Source organism: Schistocerca piceifrons, chromosome 8 (assembly GCF_021461385.2).
Source record: "Schistocerca piceifrons isolate TAMUIC-IGC-003096 chromosome 8, iqSchPice1.1, whole genome shotgun sequence".
Classification (NCBI taxonomy): domain Eukaryota; kingdom Metazoa; phylum Arthropoda; class Insecta; order Orthoptera; family Acrididae; genus Schistocerca; species Schistocerca piceifrons.
Genome location: NC_060145.1, coordinates 210,410,074 through 210,425,346, shown reverse-complemented (window position 1 = coordinate 210,425,346; position 15,273 = coordinate 210,410,074). Strand labels below are relative to the sequence as shown.

Genomic DNA, 15,273 nt, shown 5'->3' with positions numbered 1-15,273 from the left:
CTTCATGATCCTCTTTTACTACTTTTAACTTTTGATGCTTCACTTAAAAATTCAAAAAAACTTCCATGTGCAGATAAACACGTCCTCTATTCACAATACTTCTCATATTTTCAACTTAACTAATATTAGCTCAATTAGAATAACTTATTCCACTCCTGTGGCATTGTCCGACAATCACTACAGGCCACTTGTAAACCAACTGATGCCTCCCAAATGTCTCCCAAGCATGTACAGTCCAATTACTGGTGCAAAACTGCTCTGCCTGGCATCTACTAGAAGGCAACTGATATATTAGTCACCAGAAGAAGGTTTTTTGATTTTTAACAAGGGTATCGATAATGGTGCCCTTGCAAACTGATCAACAAGACTTTGAAACTTATCTGAGCTTTTTATCTGTTGGCTAATTCTTTCTGCTTTTAATCTCCAGACTTATCTGCTAAACTGGTATTTGCACTGCTTGTAGAGTTCTTTATATAACACTGAGTTGGTCAGACAGTGCATGCTACACCTTTGCCATTTTTTCTTTCAGCTCCTGTTTCAACATCCAATGGCATGAAAATTTAAGAATATGTTCCGTTTATTTTTTACCCCTGTGGTAGTCGTAACTAATTACCAAGATTCCTGACTTAAATCATGTCTTAGTACAACAATGTTGTTTGCAGACAATATACTCTTGCACTGAAAATTTTTCTTGGTTTCAATTTGATACTACATTTTAGTACTAACGTCTGACTTAAATGACGTGAGAGGCATCCATTTATAGTGTCTGCTAAGATGATGTGGTCATAATTTATTATAATATCAATTATTGCACTTCTGTGTTTGTTAACATTCTTGTGAGAGCTAGTCCAAGTAGATCTTTAGCCCATAAAATATTATATAATCTGTAAAAAGTTTGATTTCCTGACAGGCTTGTACAGTGTTGATATTCAGATCTCAGAGTAAGGTGAGTTATTAAACTTGACAATAATTTACTCATAATTCGAGAAAGTGATTTAGGGAGGTATCAGAATTTCCTGTACAACAAACAAAGAAACAGAGCCAAATACAGGTTTGAGCATTGCAATTTTGTGTCCCTGTCAACACCCAGAACACTTTTTTTGTGGGGTTATAAGATCACTTTTCCCTCAAGTAAATGGCAACAAAACTACTTTCACAAAACTGCTGAGACCTATATGGTCACTTGTTGACATATTGCACCACCAGCAAAGGAAGGTGAATCTTCGACATTGCCAGTTACTTGTGCTGGCAAAACATCAGAAAAAAATCATTAAACATAGGCCAAAGATGCCGAGACAAAAGTCAGGCATTATGTCATCAGCTATATTATGAAATTTTGCCAGGTTATAGTCTTATCATTCATTATTTCACAATAGCGGAGATGCTAAGTAGCAGATAGGCACAACAAAAAGACTGTCAGAAAGTGAGCTTTTGGCCAAAAAACACACACACACACACACACACACACACACACACACACACACACACACATGACCACAGTCTGCAGCTGCTAAGGCCAGACTCATGAGTGTGGCCTCAGGAGCCAGAGACTGTGGTCACATGTGTGTGAGTTGCATGTGCATGTTTTCTGTTTCTGATGCAGGTCTTGTTGGCCAAAATCTCACTTTCTGGCAGTCTTTTTGTTGTGCTTATCTGGCACTCAGCTCTCCACTATATGGTGAGTAGCAACTATCCTTTCCATAATATTGTTACATTGTTACATTTTCCATTGTTTGAATGATATCTACTGATTTTTGGTGTTTTGTAATAGTAACAAATGTGGAACAAATCCCGCAATAAATGCTTCAATCACATTTTTTGTCTAATTCTTCTACTTTATAATACAAAAATTATAGAATTTTTCACTTCGTATCCTCATACACTCAGTTTTACAATGAAAATCAGCTGAGAAACAAAGCACATGATGAAAACAAATCACAACAGTCATGTTACAACCACAATTGTCAGCCACAGAATTATTTGACAAGGATGAACAGAGAGGTCAGAAAGTGTGACCAAGATTGTTCTCTGCCTGGTTATTGCTATGGTAGCTGTCCTGTAAACAACTGTCAACCACTTTGTCGCAAGAGTGTTTTTGTGAAGGAATCAAACAAATAAATCCATAGCTGAGGCCAAGAGATGGAAACCCAAATCATTTAATTTTTTTGACACATAAGAAGAACTACACAATACTGAGTGCATTTGTAGCCAGCTTCTTTATTCCTTATAATGTCTTTATTGGGTCAGGGCACCATTGTTTACATCATAAGTGTATTTAACATTTCTTTTAATGAGGATAAACAATTTGAACAGTTAATGACATCAGCAGTATTTTAGATAGCACTAACATCTTGACTTCATCTTTAAAAAGTTTACAGCTCAGTGCTTTTGGAAAGTTTAAAGATAAAGTAGAACAGCTAGTAGGCTCCACACAGAATAATTTGGCTGGTAGATGTGCAATAGGCAGGGCATGCAGAGAGAGAGCAGTAGTGGTGGGGGCTGTGGACAGGCATTGTAGGGGAAATGCCAAGTGGTGGAGGGAAAGTGTCATTCTACACATTTTTTGTAAATTTTGAATGGAGCCCCTCCACACCCATACCTGCATGGTGACCATCCAAAAAGATCTACTGTCACGTTTGCTTTGCTTAATATCTAAAAAAAAATCTACTGCAAATGCAACAAAAGCAGTGATTTATTTTCGCCTCGATTTTTAACCATTTGTAACTTTCACAGAAGCACCACGAGTGGAAAATTTTGAGTAAAATCTACATTTCTCTAACTGCAGTGCTAAAATTTGCTTCATTTGCCAAGACACAGCAGGCTTCACACAATGTCACCTCACTAATAAATTGTGCAAGCACAACTGCACGAGAATTCTGAAACCATGGTTTATTAGATTTATTAACTGAGGAAAAGTAAGGTCAATACCTTATGAAAAAGCATATCCTCTGTACAAAAATGAACATTTAATGACTTCACTTACACTGTTCCAAAACCCATAGGATTTCTCATTTCACCAGCTATTGATGGCCTGTAAAAATTACATTCTTTTGTTGAAAATTCTGTCATTAGTGGACTAACACAGTAGATAATGAAGTTTTACTTAACAAACATATAACAAAAGACTCTCCTCTTTGCGTGCTTTCATTTGCCAAAATCTCATTTCAGTATCTCAAACGGTTTATGAAACATGAGGAATGTTGTGGATATTTCTTTCTGGCTTTATCACTGGTGCATTCAATCGCAAACATGATTGGTGGCAGACTGAGACCTCCACCCATGTCTGATGAAAAATTCAATATCAACAATGTACAATGAATGTAAAGACAGATTGCTACTTACTATAAAGAAGACACATCAAGTTGCAGGCAACCAAAATTAAAAGACGCTCACAAAAGCTTTCCATCAGTAACATGCATGCGCGCGCCCCCCCCCCCCCCCCCCCCCACACACACACACACACACACACACACACACACACACACAAAAAGCAAGCACATTTCACGCACACACGACTGCCAACTCCAGCATCTCAGCCCAGAAACCAACTATCACGTGGGATGCAAGCAGCAATCTAAATTTGGGGGGGGGGGGGTGGGGAAGGGGGGGGGGATAGTAGTGTAAGGGCTGAGAAAGGGACAAATGCTGTCTTGTGAAGTGTGCAGGGACTAGACTGCCAACAGGTGCAGCATCAGGAAGTTGTGCGGCAGGGAGGTGGGAAAAAACGGAGCAAAAAAAGGAGAAGGTAGATTCATTAGCAGACCATTGCAAATAAACAGGATGGGGGATGAGAATGGACAGTGGAGGGTGTGGGGACAGTATGTAGGTTGAGGCTGGGATAGTTACTGGAGCAGCAAATGTGTTGTAAGATATGTAAGTATGTGTACAACTATGTTAAGATATGCAGAAACAAGCAGTGATATGGACAAATACATAAAAATGAGCAAAAATACATGGAACTGCATGAGCCACATAAAAATGTGCATAAATATGTTAAAAATGTACAGAAACGTGGGCGAAAAGAAACAATGAGGTATGGGAGTGCACGCACGTGTGTGTGTGTGTGTGTGTGTGTGTGTGTGTGTGTGTGTGTGTGTGTGTGTGTGCACTGCGATAAGTGAAGGGAGTCGAGGAGGTGTGGGGTTAGGTTAAGGATCAGAAGTTCATGTGGCTCGGGCAGGTGTAGAAAAAAAAAAAATGATGAAGTAGTCAGGATGAGGGATGAAGTGGGATCAACGGAATAAATATAACTACTGGAGGAAAGAATCTGAGAGCATCAGGCCTTCACAGATAGGCATTATCCTCCAGACATAGTCTACAAACAGATCTCCCATGCCCTTTCCCCTCACACCCCCAATCCTCCTCCCATCACCCCCAAGAATCAACCACAAAGGAGTGTCCCCTTATCACCCAGTACCAGCCCGGACTGGAACAACTGAACAACATCCTTCACCAGGACTCTGATTACCTATCATCACACCCTGAAATGAGGGACATTATACCTGAGATACATCTCACCCCTCCTACCTTCCTAAAGTGATGTTCTGTAGCCCACCCAACCTCCACAACATCCTAGTCCATCCCTATGCTGCTCCCAGTCTCAATCCTTGGCCACAAGGATTATATCCCTGTGGCAGACCCAGGAGAAAAACCTGCCCAATTCACCCACCCACTTCCTGTCACATGTTTATCCTACGCCACCAGGAGCCGGATCACATGTGAAAGCAGCCATGTCATTTACCAGCTTTGCTGCAATCACTGCACAGCTTTTTATATTGGTATGACTACCAACCAGATGTCCACCAGGATGAATGGCCACCACCAAACTGCGTCCAAGAGCAAAGTAGACCACCCTGTGGCGCAACATGCAGCTGAGCATAAAACATTTGATTTCAATGATTGCTTCACTACCCGAACCGCATGGATCCTTCCCTCCGCTACCCGCTTTTCTGAACTGCGCATATGGGAGTTATCCTTACAACATGTTCTCCACTCCCATAATTATCCCAACCTCAACCTACGGTAACATACTTTCCCCACACCCTCCACCCAACAGTTTCCACCCCCTCTGTCCTATCATCTCTTCCTCATTCTCATCACCTACATCTATATCTACATGATTACTCTGCAATTCACATTTAAGTGCTTGGCAGAGGGTTCATCGAACCACAATCATACTATCTCTCTACCATTCCACTCCCGAACAGCGCGCGGGAAAAGCGAACACCTAAACCTTTCTGTTCGAGCTCTGATTTCTCTTTTTTATTTTGATGATCATTCCTACCTATGTAGGTTGGGCACAACAAAATATTTTCGCATTCGTAAGAGAAAGTTGGTGACTGAAATTTCGTAAATAGATCTCACCGCGACGAAAAACGTCTTTGCTTTAATGACTTCCATCCCAACTCGCGTATCATGTCTGTCACACTCTCTCCCCTATTACGTGATAATACAAAACAAGCTGCCCTTTTTTGCACCCTTTCGATGTCCTCCGTCAATCCCACCTGGTAAGAATCCCACACCGCACAGCAATATTCTAACAGAGGACGAACGAGTGTAGTGTAAGCTGTCTCTTTAGTGGACTTGTTGCATCTTCTAAGTGTCCTGCCAATGAAACGCAACCTTTGGCTCGCCTTCCCCACAATATTATCTATGTGGTCTTTCCAACTGAAGCTGTTCGTGATTTTAACACCCAGGTACTTAGTTGAATTGACAGCCTTGAGAATTGTACTACTTATCGAGTAATCGAATTCCAACGGATTTCTTTTGGAACTCATGTGGATCACCTCTCACTCTTCGTTATTTAGCGTCAACTGCCCCCTGCCACACCATACAGCAATCTTCTCTAAATCGCTTTGCAACTGATACTGGTCTTCGGATGACCTTACTAGACGGTAAATTACAGCATCATCTGCGAACAACCTAAGAGAACTGCTCAGATTGTCACCCAAGGTCATTTATATAGATCAGGAACAGCAGAGGTCCCAGGACGCTTCCCTGGGGAACACCTGATATCACTTCAGTTTTACTCGATGATTTGCCGTCTATTACTACGAACTGCGACCTTCCTGACAGGAAATCATGAATCCAGTCACACAACTGAGACAATACCCCATAGGCCCGCAGCTTGATTAGAAGTCGCTTGTGAGGAACGGTGTCAAAAGCTTTCTGGAAATCCAGAAATACGGAATCAACCTGAGATCCCCTGTCGATAGCGGCCATTACTCCGTGCGAATAAAGAGCTAGCTGCGTTGCACAAGAACGATGTTTACTGAAACCATGCTGATTACGTATCAATAGATCGTTCCCTTCGAGGTGATTCATAATGTTTGAATACAGTATATACTCCAAAACCCTACTGCAAACCGATGTCAATGGTATAGGTCTGTAGTTTGATGGATTACTCTTACTACCCTTCTTAAACACTGGTGCGACCTACGCAATTTTCCAATCTGTAGGTACAGATCTATCAGTGAGCGAGCGGTTGTATATGATTGCTAAGTAGGGAGCTATTGTATCAGCATAATCTGAAAGGAACCTAATCGGTATACAATTTGGACATGAAGACTTGCCCGTATCAAGCAATTTGAGTTGCTTCGCAACCATTAAGGTATCTTTTCTGAGTTGCTTCGCAACCCCTAAGGTATCTACTTCTAAGAAACTCATGCTAGCAGCTGTTCGTGTTTCAATTTCTGGAATATTCCATTCGTCTTCCCTGGTGAAGGAATTTCGGAAAACAGCATTCAATAACTCCGCTTTAGCGGCACAGTCACAGGTAACAGTACCATCGGCACTACGCAGCGAAGGTATTGACTGCGTCTTGCCGCTTGTGTACTTTACATACGACCAGAATTTCTTCGGATTTTCTACCAAATTTCGAGACAATGTTTTGTTGTGGAACATATTAAAGGCATCTTGCATTGAAGTCTGTGCCAAATTTCGCGCGTCTGTAAATTTTAGCTTATCTTCAGGATTTCTCGTTCTTCTGAACTTCGCATGCTTTTTCCGTTGCCTCTGCAACAGCGTTCAGACCTGTTTTCTGTACCATGGGGGATCAGTTCCAACTCTTACCAATTTATGAGGTATGAATCTCTCAATTGCTGTTGCTACTATATCTTTGAATTTGAGCCATATCTCGTCTACATTTGCATAGTTAGCTCGGAAGGAATGGAGATTGTTTCTTAGGAAGGCTTCTAGTGACATTTTATCCACTTTTCTAAATACAATTATTTTGCGTTTGTTTTTGGTGGATTTGGAAGAAACGGTATTTAGCCCTAGCTACAACGACCTTGTGATCACTAATCCCTGTATCAGTTATGATGCTCTCTATTAGCTCTGGATTGTTTGTGGCTAAGAGGTCAAGTGTGTTTTCGCAACCATTTACAATTCGCGGAGGTTCGTGGACTAACTGCTCAAAATAATTTTCGAGAGAAGCATTTAGGACAATCTTGGAAGATGTTTTCTGCCTACCACCAGTTCTGAACAAGTATTTTTGCCAACATGTTGAGGGAAGGTTGAAGTCCCCCACCAACTATAACCGTATGAGTGGGGTATTTATTTGTTACGAGACTCAAATTTTCTCTGAACTGTTCAGCAACTATATCATCGGAGTCTGGGGGTCGGTAGAAGGAGCCAATTATTAACTTAGTTCAGCTGTTAAGTATAACCTCCACCCATACCAATTCGCACGGAGTATCTACTTCGACTTCACTACAAGATAAACCACTACTGACAGACACAAACAGTCCACCACCAATTCTGCCTAATCTATCTTTCCTGAACACCGTCTGAGACCCACTCTGTTTATTTGCGGCCCTCTGCAATGCATCCTCATATCTTTGCCCACTCCTCTCTCCTTTTTCGCTCCTTTCCCCCCCCCCCCCCCCCCCCATGTAACCCCGCCCCCCACAACCTCCTGCCACTACACCTGTTGGCAGGCAGGTCTCTGCACACTCCACCAGACAGTGTTTGTCTCTCTCCCCATCTGTACACTACTATCCCTTCCCTTCCCCACCCACTTCAGATTGCTGCTTGGATCTCTCGTGATAGATGCATTCCAGCCTGAGATGGTGTCTTATTTCAATGGAAATATCACAATAACTATAACCATTAACAAAATGATGGGCTCATCCTGAAGCTGGCATCTGAAAGCTTTAAGTAAGGCCAAAATGAAATTCTTTTACTGAATAGTTTCTATAAAAACTTTTGAGAGAAACTGAAGAGCATGCACCTTGATTCTGTGTCATCACAGCACATCATCAACTGGCTGCAAGTGGGAAAACAATGTCAGCCTTCCCTTCCGAACAAACAAATGAATTCTCCCAGCACTAAGGATGAAAACTGAATACTGCGCATCGGCCATCACATCCTGCACAGATTCTGTATAGTGGTTTTCACAACTTTAAAGAATGTGTTGAACATCAGAAAAGGAGTTCCTAATAAAAGCTGAAACTATAGTGACAATGAAAGTTTAATGAGTACAGTTTACTTATATCATTAACTACAGGTTAACTTTTAGTTTTTTTACCAAATATAAAATTTTAATTATACTTACAGGAAGAACAAGAACATTATTTTTCCCATAAAGTAGAGTGGCTCGACTGTTCTGGTGCAGGCTTTCAACATAATCCTTTGCTGAGAGCGGTAGTGCCCGTACACATTCCTCAGACCCTACCGCATGTAAACTTCGACCAAACTGTTAAACATACAATAACAATAAATTTTAATTATCAGCAAACATAGGGAAATATTTAGAGATTGGAAAGCAACTTTAAACAGATTGCTAAAGTAGATAGCAATCCATCCATCCTAAAAATAGTATATACAGGGTGTTACAAAAGGGTACGGTCGAACTTTCAGGAAACATTCCTCACACACAAAGAAAGAAAATATGTTATGTGGACATGTGTCCAGAAACACTTACTTTCCATGTTACAGCTCATTTTATTACTTCTCTTCAAATCACATTAATCATGGAATGGAAACACACAGCAACAGAACGTACCAGCGTGACTTCAAACACTTTGTTACAGGAAATGTTCAAAATGTCCTCCGTTAGCAAGGATACATGCATCCACCCTCAGTCGCACGGAATCCCTGATGCGCTGATGCAGCCCTGGAGAATGGCATATTGTATCACAGCCATCCACAATATGAGCATGAAGAGTCTCTACATTTGGTACCGCGGTTGTGTAGACAAGAGCTTTCAAATGTCCCCATAAATGAAAGTCAAGAGGGTTGAGGTCAGGAGAGCGTGGAGGCCATGGAATTGGTCGGCCTCTACCGATCCATCGGTCACCAAATCTGTTGTTGAGAAGCGTACGAACACTTCAACTGAAATGTGCAGGAGCTCCATCGTGCATGAACCACATGTTGTGTCGTACTTGTAAAGGAACATGTTCTAGCAGCACAGGTAGAGTATCCCATATGACATCAGGATAACGTGCTCCATTGAGCGTAGGTGGAAGAACATGGGGCCCAATCAAGACATCACCAACAATGTCTGCCCAAACATTGACAGAAAATCTGTGTTGATGACGTGACTGCACAATTGCGTGCGGATTCTCGTCAGCCCTCACATGTTGATTGTGAAAATTTACAATTTGATCACGGAATGAAGCCTCATCCGTAAAGAGAACATTTGCACTGAAATGAGGATTGACACATTGTTGGATGAACCATTCGCAGAAGTGTACCCGTGGAGGCCAATCAGCTGCTGATAGTGCCTGCACACGCTGTACATGGTACGGAAACAACTGGTTCTCCCGTAGCACTCTCCATACAGCGACGTGGTCAACGTTACCTTGTACAGCAGCAACTTCTCAGATGCTGACATTAGGGTTATCGTCAACTGCACGAAGAATTGCCTCGTACATTGCAGGTGTCCTCGTCGTTCTCGGTCTTCCCCAATCGTGAGTCATGTGCTGGAATGTTCCATGCTCCCTAAGACGCCGATCAATTGCTTAGAACGTCTTCCTGTCGGGGCACCTTCGTTCTGGAAATCTGTCTCAATACAAACGTACTGCGCCACGGCTATTGCCCCGTGCTAATCCATACATCAAATGGGCATCTGCCAACTCTGCATTTGTAAACATTGCACTGACTGCAAAACCACATTCGTGATGAACACTAACCTGTTGATGCTACGTATTGATGTGCTTGATGCTAGTACTCTAGAGCAATGAGTCACATGTCAACACAAGCACCGAATTCAACATTAACTTCCTTCAATTGGGCCAACTGGCGGTGAATCGAGGAAGTACAGTACATACTGATGAAACTAAAATGAGCTCTAACATGGAAATTAAGCGTTTCCAGACACATGTCCACATAACATCTTTTCTTTATTTGTGTGTGAGGAATGTTCCCTGAAAGTTGGGGCGTACCATTTTGTAACACCCTGTATTTTGCAACAAGATAGTGCAATAGAACTGCATGCTGTCTTTTGTGGACGGTACTGTGGATGACCCAGACAGTAAACAACTACCTTCATGTGATCAATTTGACTATTGGGCATTTGTTACAAATTATAGTACAAATCCCCATCCCCCTCCTGCCACTGAGGTGTGCAAAGGAGGTGGACAACAGAGCACCCTGAATGGAATTTAGATCAGTGGCATCTGGTTCTGTTTACCAGTGAGTAAAGGTTTTGTGCAAGACCTAATGATAAGCTCCGAAGAGTTCAGAGGCAGCTAGGTACCAATAAATGTCTCAGGCATGCAGTTTCAAACAGCAGAGGGGTGATCTGTTGTGTTTTCAGCCAGTATCAGTTATAAACACTGAATAACTCTCATCACTGTCGAGGGTAATTTGAGGGCTCTGCCATGCTGGAGCAAGATCATCCAACATGTTGTCCAACCCTAGACTCAACATTTCAGCAATGGATTCATCTTTCAAGAAAATATGCCTGGGCACATGGTGCTAAACCAAATGGAATGATTTGTGGTAACTGCTGACATGAATCTTGCAACCTTACCTGATGGTGAGTGCACAACATGTGAGATGGATCATCCACACAGTGGTTTGGTTGAACACCATTGCTTTGAGCCCTAATTCAATAAATAATATGCCAACCTATGAACAGTCAATTAACAATTTAAAGCAGATTTAATTATGTAAAACATCAAGTAATCTGTGAATGATTCATTTGTACAAGGATGTATCCTGGCATAGGTTGCCAATTCCGAGTTCAATTTTATTTCAGTCAGATCACATCCCTCTAATTGGTGGCTGTACAGAGGCTAATATTCACAGTTAATAAATGGTTTTTCTTGTAAAGCAGTGCAAGGATACAATTCCTACACATGCACTCTTTCACTTTTGAAAAGGCTTGCCAACTTCAATTAATTCCCCACACTTATCAGGTTCACACAGTTTAATATAAAGATCAGCAACATCTATTTAAGTTAATTCAACAAACAGCCACATCTTCAAAATTACAAACTGTTGCATCAAGACTGAGTAAGTCGAAACTGCTGAGCACATTATCACATGCTAACACCAGCAGCTCTGCAGTTCTGATCCTCACAACGAAAACTGACCAAGTCAGCGAACCTGAACTGTTTTCTCATATGACCACTACTTTAGTCATATCAGCGTTTAATTCCTACACAACCAATTGAAATTATTTACAGTTCTTAAACATGTTTTACATTAAGCATATAATACAGACCTCTATGCTAATTTTACATTTCATTATTACACAGATTAACAGATTAATTCTATATGCAGCTGAAACTGTCTTTTAAATACTACTTTTCACACCATCAATATTAACTGCAGGAAACTAGGCACATTCACAGCTTAATTCTTTATGCTCTTAGTTTATTGCTGAAGTCAAATGACAATTGCACAACTTTATTTTACTAGAATAACATACAAACAAGAAAGATAATTACATAACTATTTAAGCAGAGGCAATCTTTGAAAGTAACTGTGGCAAACTCTTTGCCTTGGCACAAACTTTATATGATGATATTTTTCTGTTTATTGGGAAGTATGTAGCCACATGTAAATTTATTATAAACAACATATCTCAATTTTAATAACATAACTAATATCTGTATTACATGGTTGGTGGAGACTTTATTGGACTTCACAATCAGATCCTCACCATGTTAGCATGTCTTCTGCTAACACGTAGCCATACAGTGTATTTAATGTTGCAGGATTTTGTGGAAGCAGTTGCACAGCCAGCTGTGGCTGAGTCACAGCCAACCAGTTGACACTTGAAGTGCATCACTACAGAAACCCCATCTCCTGTACAAGCTGGAAGATCTTGGGAGGGCCATGAGCTAACTGTGGGTAGGCTTGAGCAGTAGCAACACTACCACTTTACAGGCTGCACACCAAGAAGGATCCACACACCGTGCAATGCAGGAGATAGAGCAACAGAGTGTTGACTGTGACCCAGCAGCCGATTTTAATTTTGCAAATACACTTTCAAAAGATTGCTTTCATTTTGGTTATTACTGTTTTATTTTTATTTGTTTCATAAGGCTTATTCTTCACTCTATATTAGTTAGCATCTGCACATAATCCAACAGAAAAAAATGCTTCAATTAGTACATATGCTTTCATCGACATATTTATATGTTCTTATGTGCACCAATGACTTTTTCTATGTCCCTTCGTCTCTGATTAATTCAATAGACCAAGTCTCACAAATCAGCTGCTTACCATATAAATACTCAAAGCCTTTACATTTCTAACATCTGTTCACAATTTTTCTTTCTGTTTCCAAGTCTTGTATGATCACACTCAGTAACCAAATACTACATCATTTTAAATTGGACTTTTAAAACTTAGCATTACTATAATATTAGTGCCAAAAATGATCTCTACAAAGACTTCAAAGGGTTGTCATAAGCTCAGAGAGGGGTAATGGTTTGGAGTTTAAGACTTGCTTAAAGAATGTCCTGTTAGACACCACTTCTTACTTCACTGAAGAGTATCATTCCAGCAGCTCCTAAAATCAATGTTTTATAATAATTTATAATTAATAATTGCAATACAATAAAATTTCATAATGTTAAGTCGTTTAATTGTGTTGTCCTTCAAAAATGTAGAGTCTTTACTTTATTCGACATTTTACATACTCCTCTCCATGGGACTTGAGATACAACTGATGTAACACAATATAATAAAACTGAATAGATAAAAAAAATCTGCTCACCTAGAGGCAGCAGGCGACAACACACATGAAATTTATGAAGTTGTGCAATCATTTGGTGCCAATGGCTTCTTCTGGCAGAGGCACAGAAGGGAAAGGAAGAGGGAGTAAGGAAAAGGACTGGTCACATTTTGGGAATGGGAAGAGTTACAGAAAAGCTGCCAAGAAGCCCAGGCCAGGGATGACATTAATATACATGTGTATCCTTTCTTCCAGGAGTGCTAGTTCTGCAAGGTTCACAGAAGACCTTCTATGAAGTTTGGAAGGTAGGAGCCAAGGTACTGGCAGAATTGAAGCTGTGAGGACGGGTCGTGAGTCGTGCTTGGGTAGCTCAGATGGTAGAGCACTTGCCCATGAAAGGCAAAGGTCCTAAGTTCGAGTCTTGGTCTGGCACACAGTTTTAATTTGTCAGAAAGTTTCATACATGCGTATAACATGCATTTCCATAAAAGAGAAAGGCTGCCCCTCAGTCTTAAGAAATGTAGCACCAGATCTAATTTTGTGCTTAGTTTTGTGTGTGTGTAATAAATTTCATAATTTATTTTGACTATTCCTAATTAATACTTTTTTTTATAGGATAAAATGTATAATTGTTTTGGGACTTAAATTCTATTGCTGATTTATAAACAAATACAAATTCCATACTAATTTTAAACATTTGGAAGAAGAACTACTAGGATTCTCTAAGTATTTATTTGGCTCTAATTGAATACATATTAGCAAAGCAAGCCCTTCTTTAATTCCAAAATAATTACCAGATCTGTCAAAAGCATTGTTTGTATAACTATATCTGTTAATTTCATTATTTAAACAAATAACTCAGCCTAACCTTTGCGGTAGAAGAAACTGTTAAAAAGAAATAATTTCTCCATGTATTCAGTTCATTGAATAAGTTATATTTTAATTGTAATTTCTGTAAATTAAACATTGAACAATGTTTCAGTACCTATTATTGTAAGAATATATAAAGGCCAGATGTTTGGTCCCAAGATAGTCGGTCCACGGTCAATACACAGGAAGTCTGGATCAGTTTGCATAACAATAATGCATTAACTTAACATTGGGATTAGAGCAACACGAATTGGCCATGTGTTAAAACAATGACAGTGTCTGTTCAATAGTGTCACACATACCGTACTATTCTGCAAAAATTATGTGGTTAGCTTTTTACTGCTCATAGATGTTCAACGGCAAACTGTTGTCGCAGTATGTTGACATTTGCCTGCAAACTATTAATGAGGCTTATCAAAAGTTGACCAAGAGTGAATTGGTCATATAACTGTGTAATTTTCAGGGGGGTTGTGAACACTGAAAGTAAAGAACTGTGAAATGCAACTGAGTAACTGTCGGCTACATCATTAACAGTAGTCAGTGTTGAACTTCCACCCCCACCCCCCCTTTTTCAGCCATTATAACAATGCAGTACATCGACACTGAGGACTACCGACAAAGAAACAAAGGAGGCAAATGTCACAAAGTGCACTGCCCTTGTATAGACCCTCTATATACAGGTTTAATATCACTGCCAAATCATCATCTTTCTCTTGAACTTCTCTGATTCCAGGTATTAAGCTATTTATGAAACAAAACAGTATATTCACACAAAGACTTAAAACAACTACATGGTTCATCCTAAAATCAGACTGGTGTTCACTGAAGTAGGAACAATCTTCTAAGAATAAAGCCCATCTTGTTACTCTTGGTGACACACTGTTCTTATTTATACCCTTTGGACTGCACCACAGTCTGTTGAAATTTTAAAATGTATTAATAGTAAATACATCCAGAATTTCTGTAAGATGTGTAATTTTACCCTCCCACATGTCGCTATTAAAATTCTCTGTCTATTCAGTATTTTCGAAAACTTCGAAAGGTGTAAGATAAACAAAAGAAAAACTTTTTACTTATCTTCATTTTCACTTTTTGTTGTTGTTGTTGTTGTTGTTGTTGTTGTTGTTGTGGGCTCTATATTTCTTGCAGCTGAAATTTTTATTTAACATTGTGGGTTCCTGATGACTAAATAATTGATGAAGATTTGCCTGTATATTTCTTGAATTTTATTCTTTATCACATTATTAAATATTTTTACAATTTCCACTTAA

General features: G+C 40.0%; 1 protein-coding gene across 1 annotated transcript in view; it reads right to left on the bottom strand.

Moving 5' to 3' along the window:
* Positions 1-15,273, bottom strand: part of LOC124711809 (small G protein signaling modulator 1-like) — a 319,654-nt gene that overhangs the window by 246,852 nt on the left and 57,529 nt on the right. Inside the window, exon 8 of the mRNA XM_047242033.1 lies at positions 8,555-8,695. Within this exon, the coding sequence (XP_047097989.1) occupies positions 8,555-8,695 (141 nt within the window). The remainder of the gene's footprint in view (positions 1-8,554; positions 8,696-15,273) is intronic.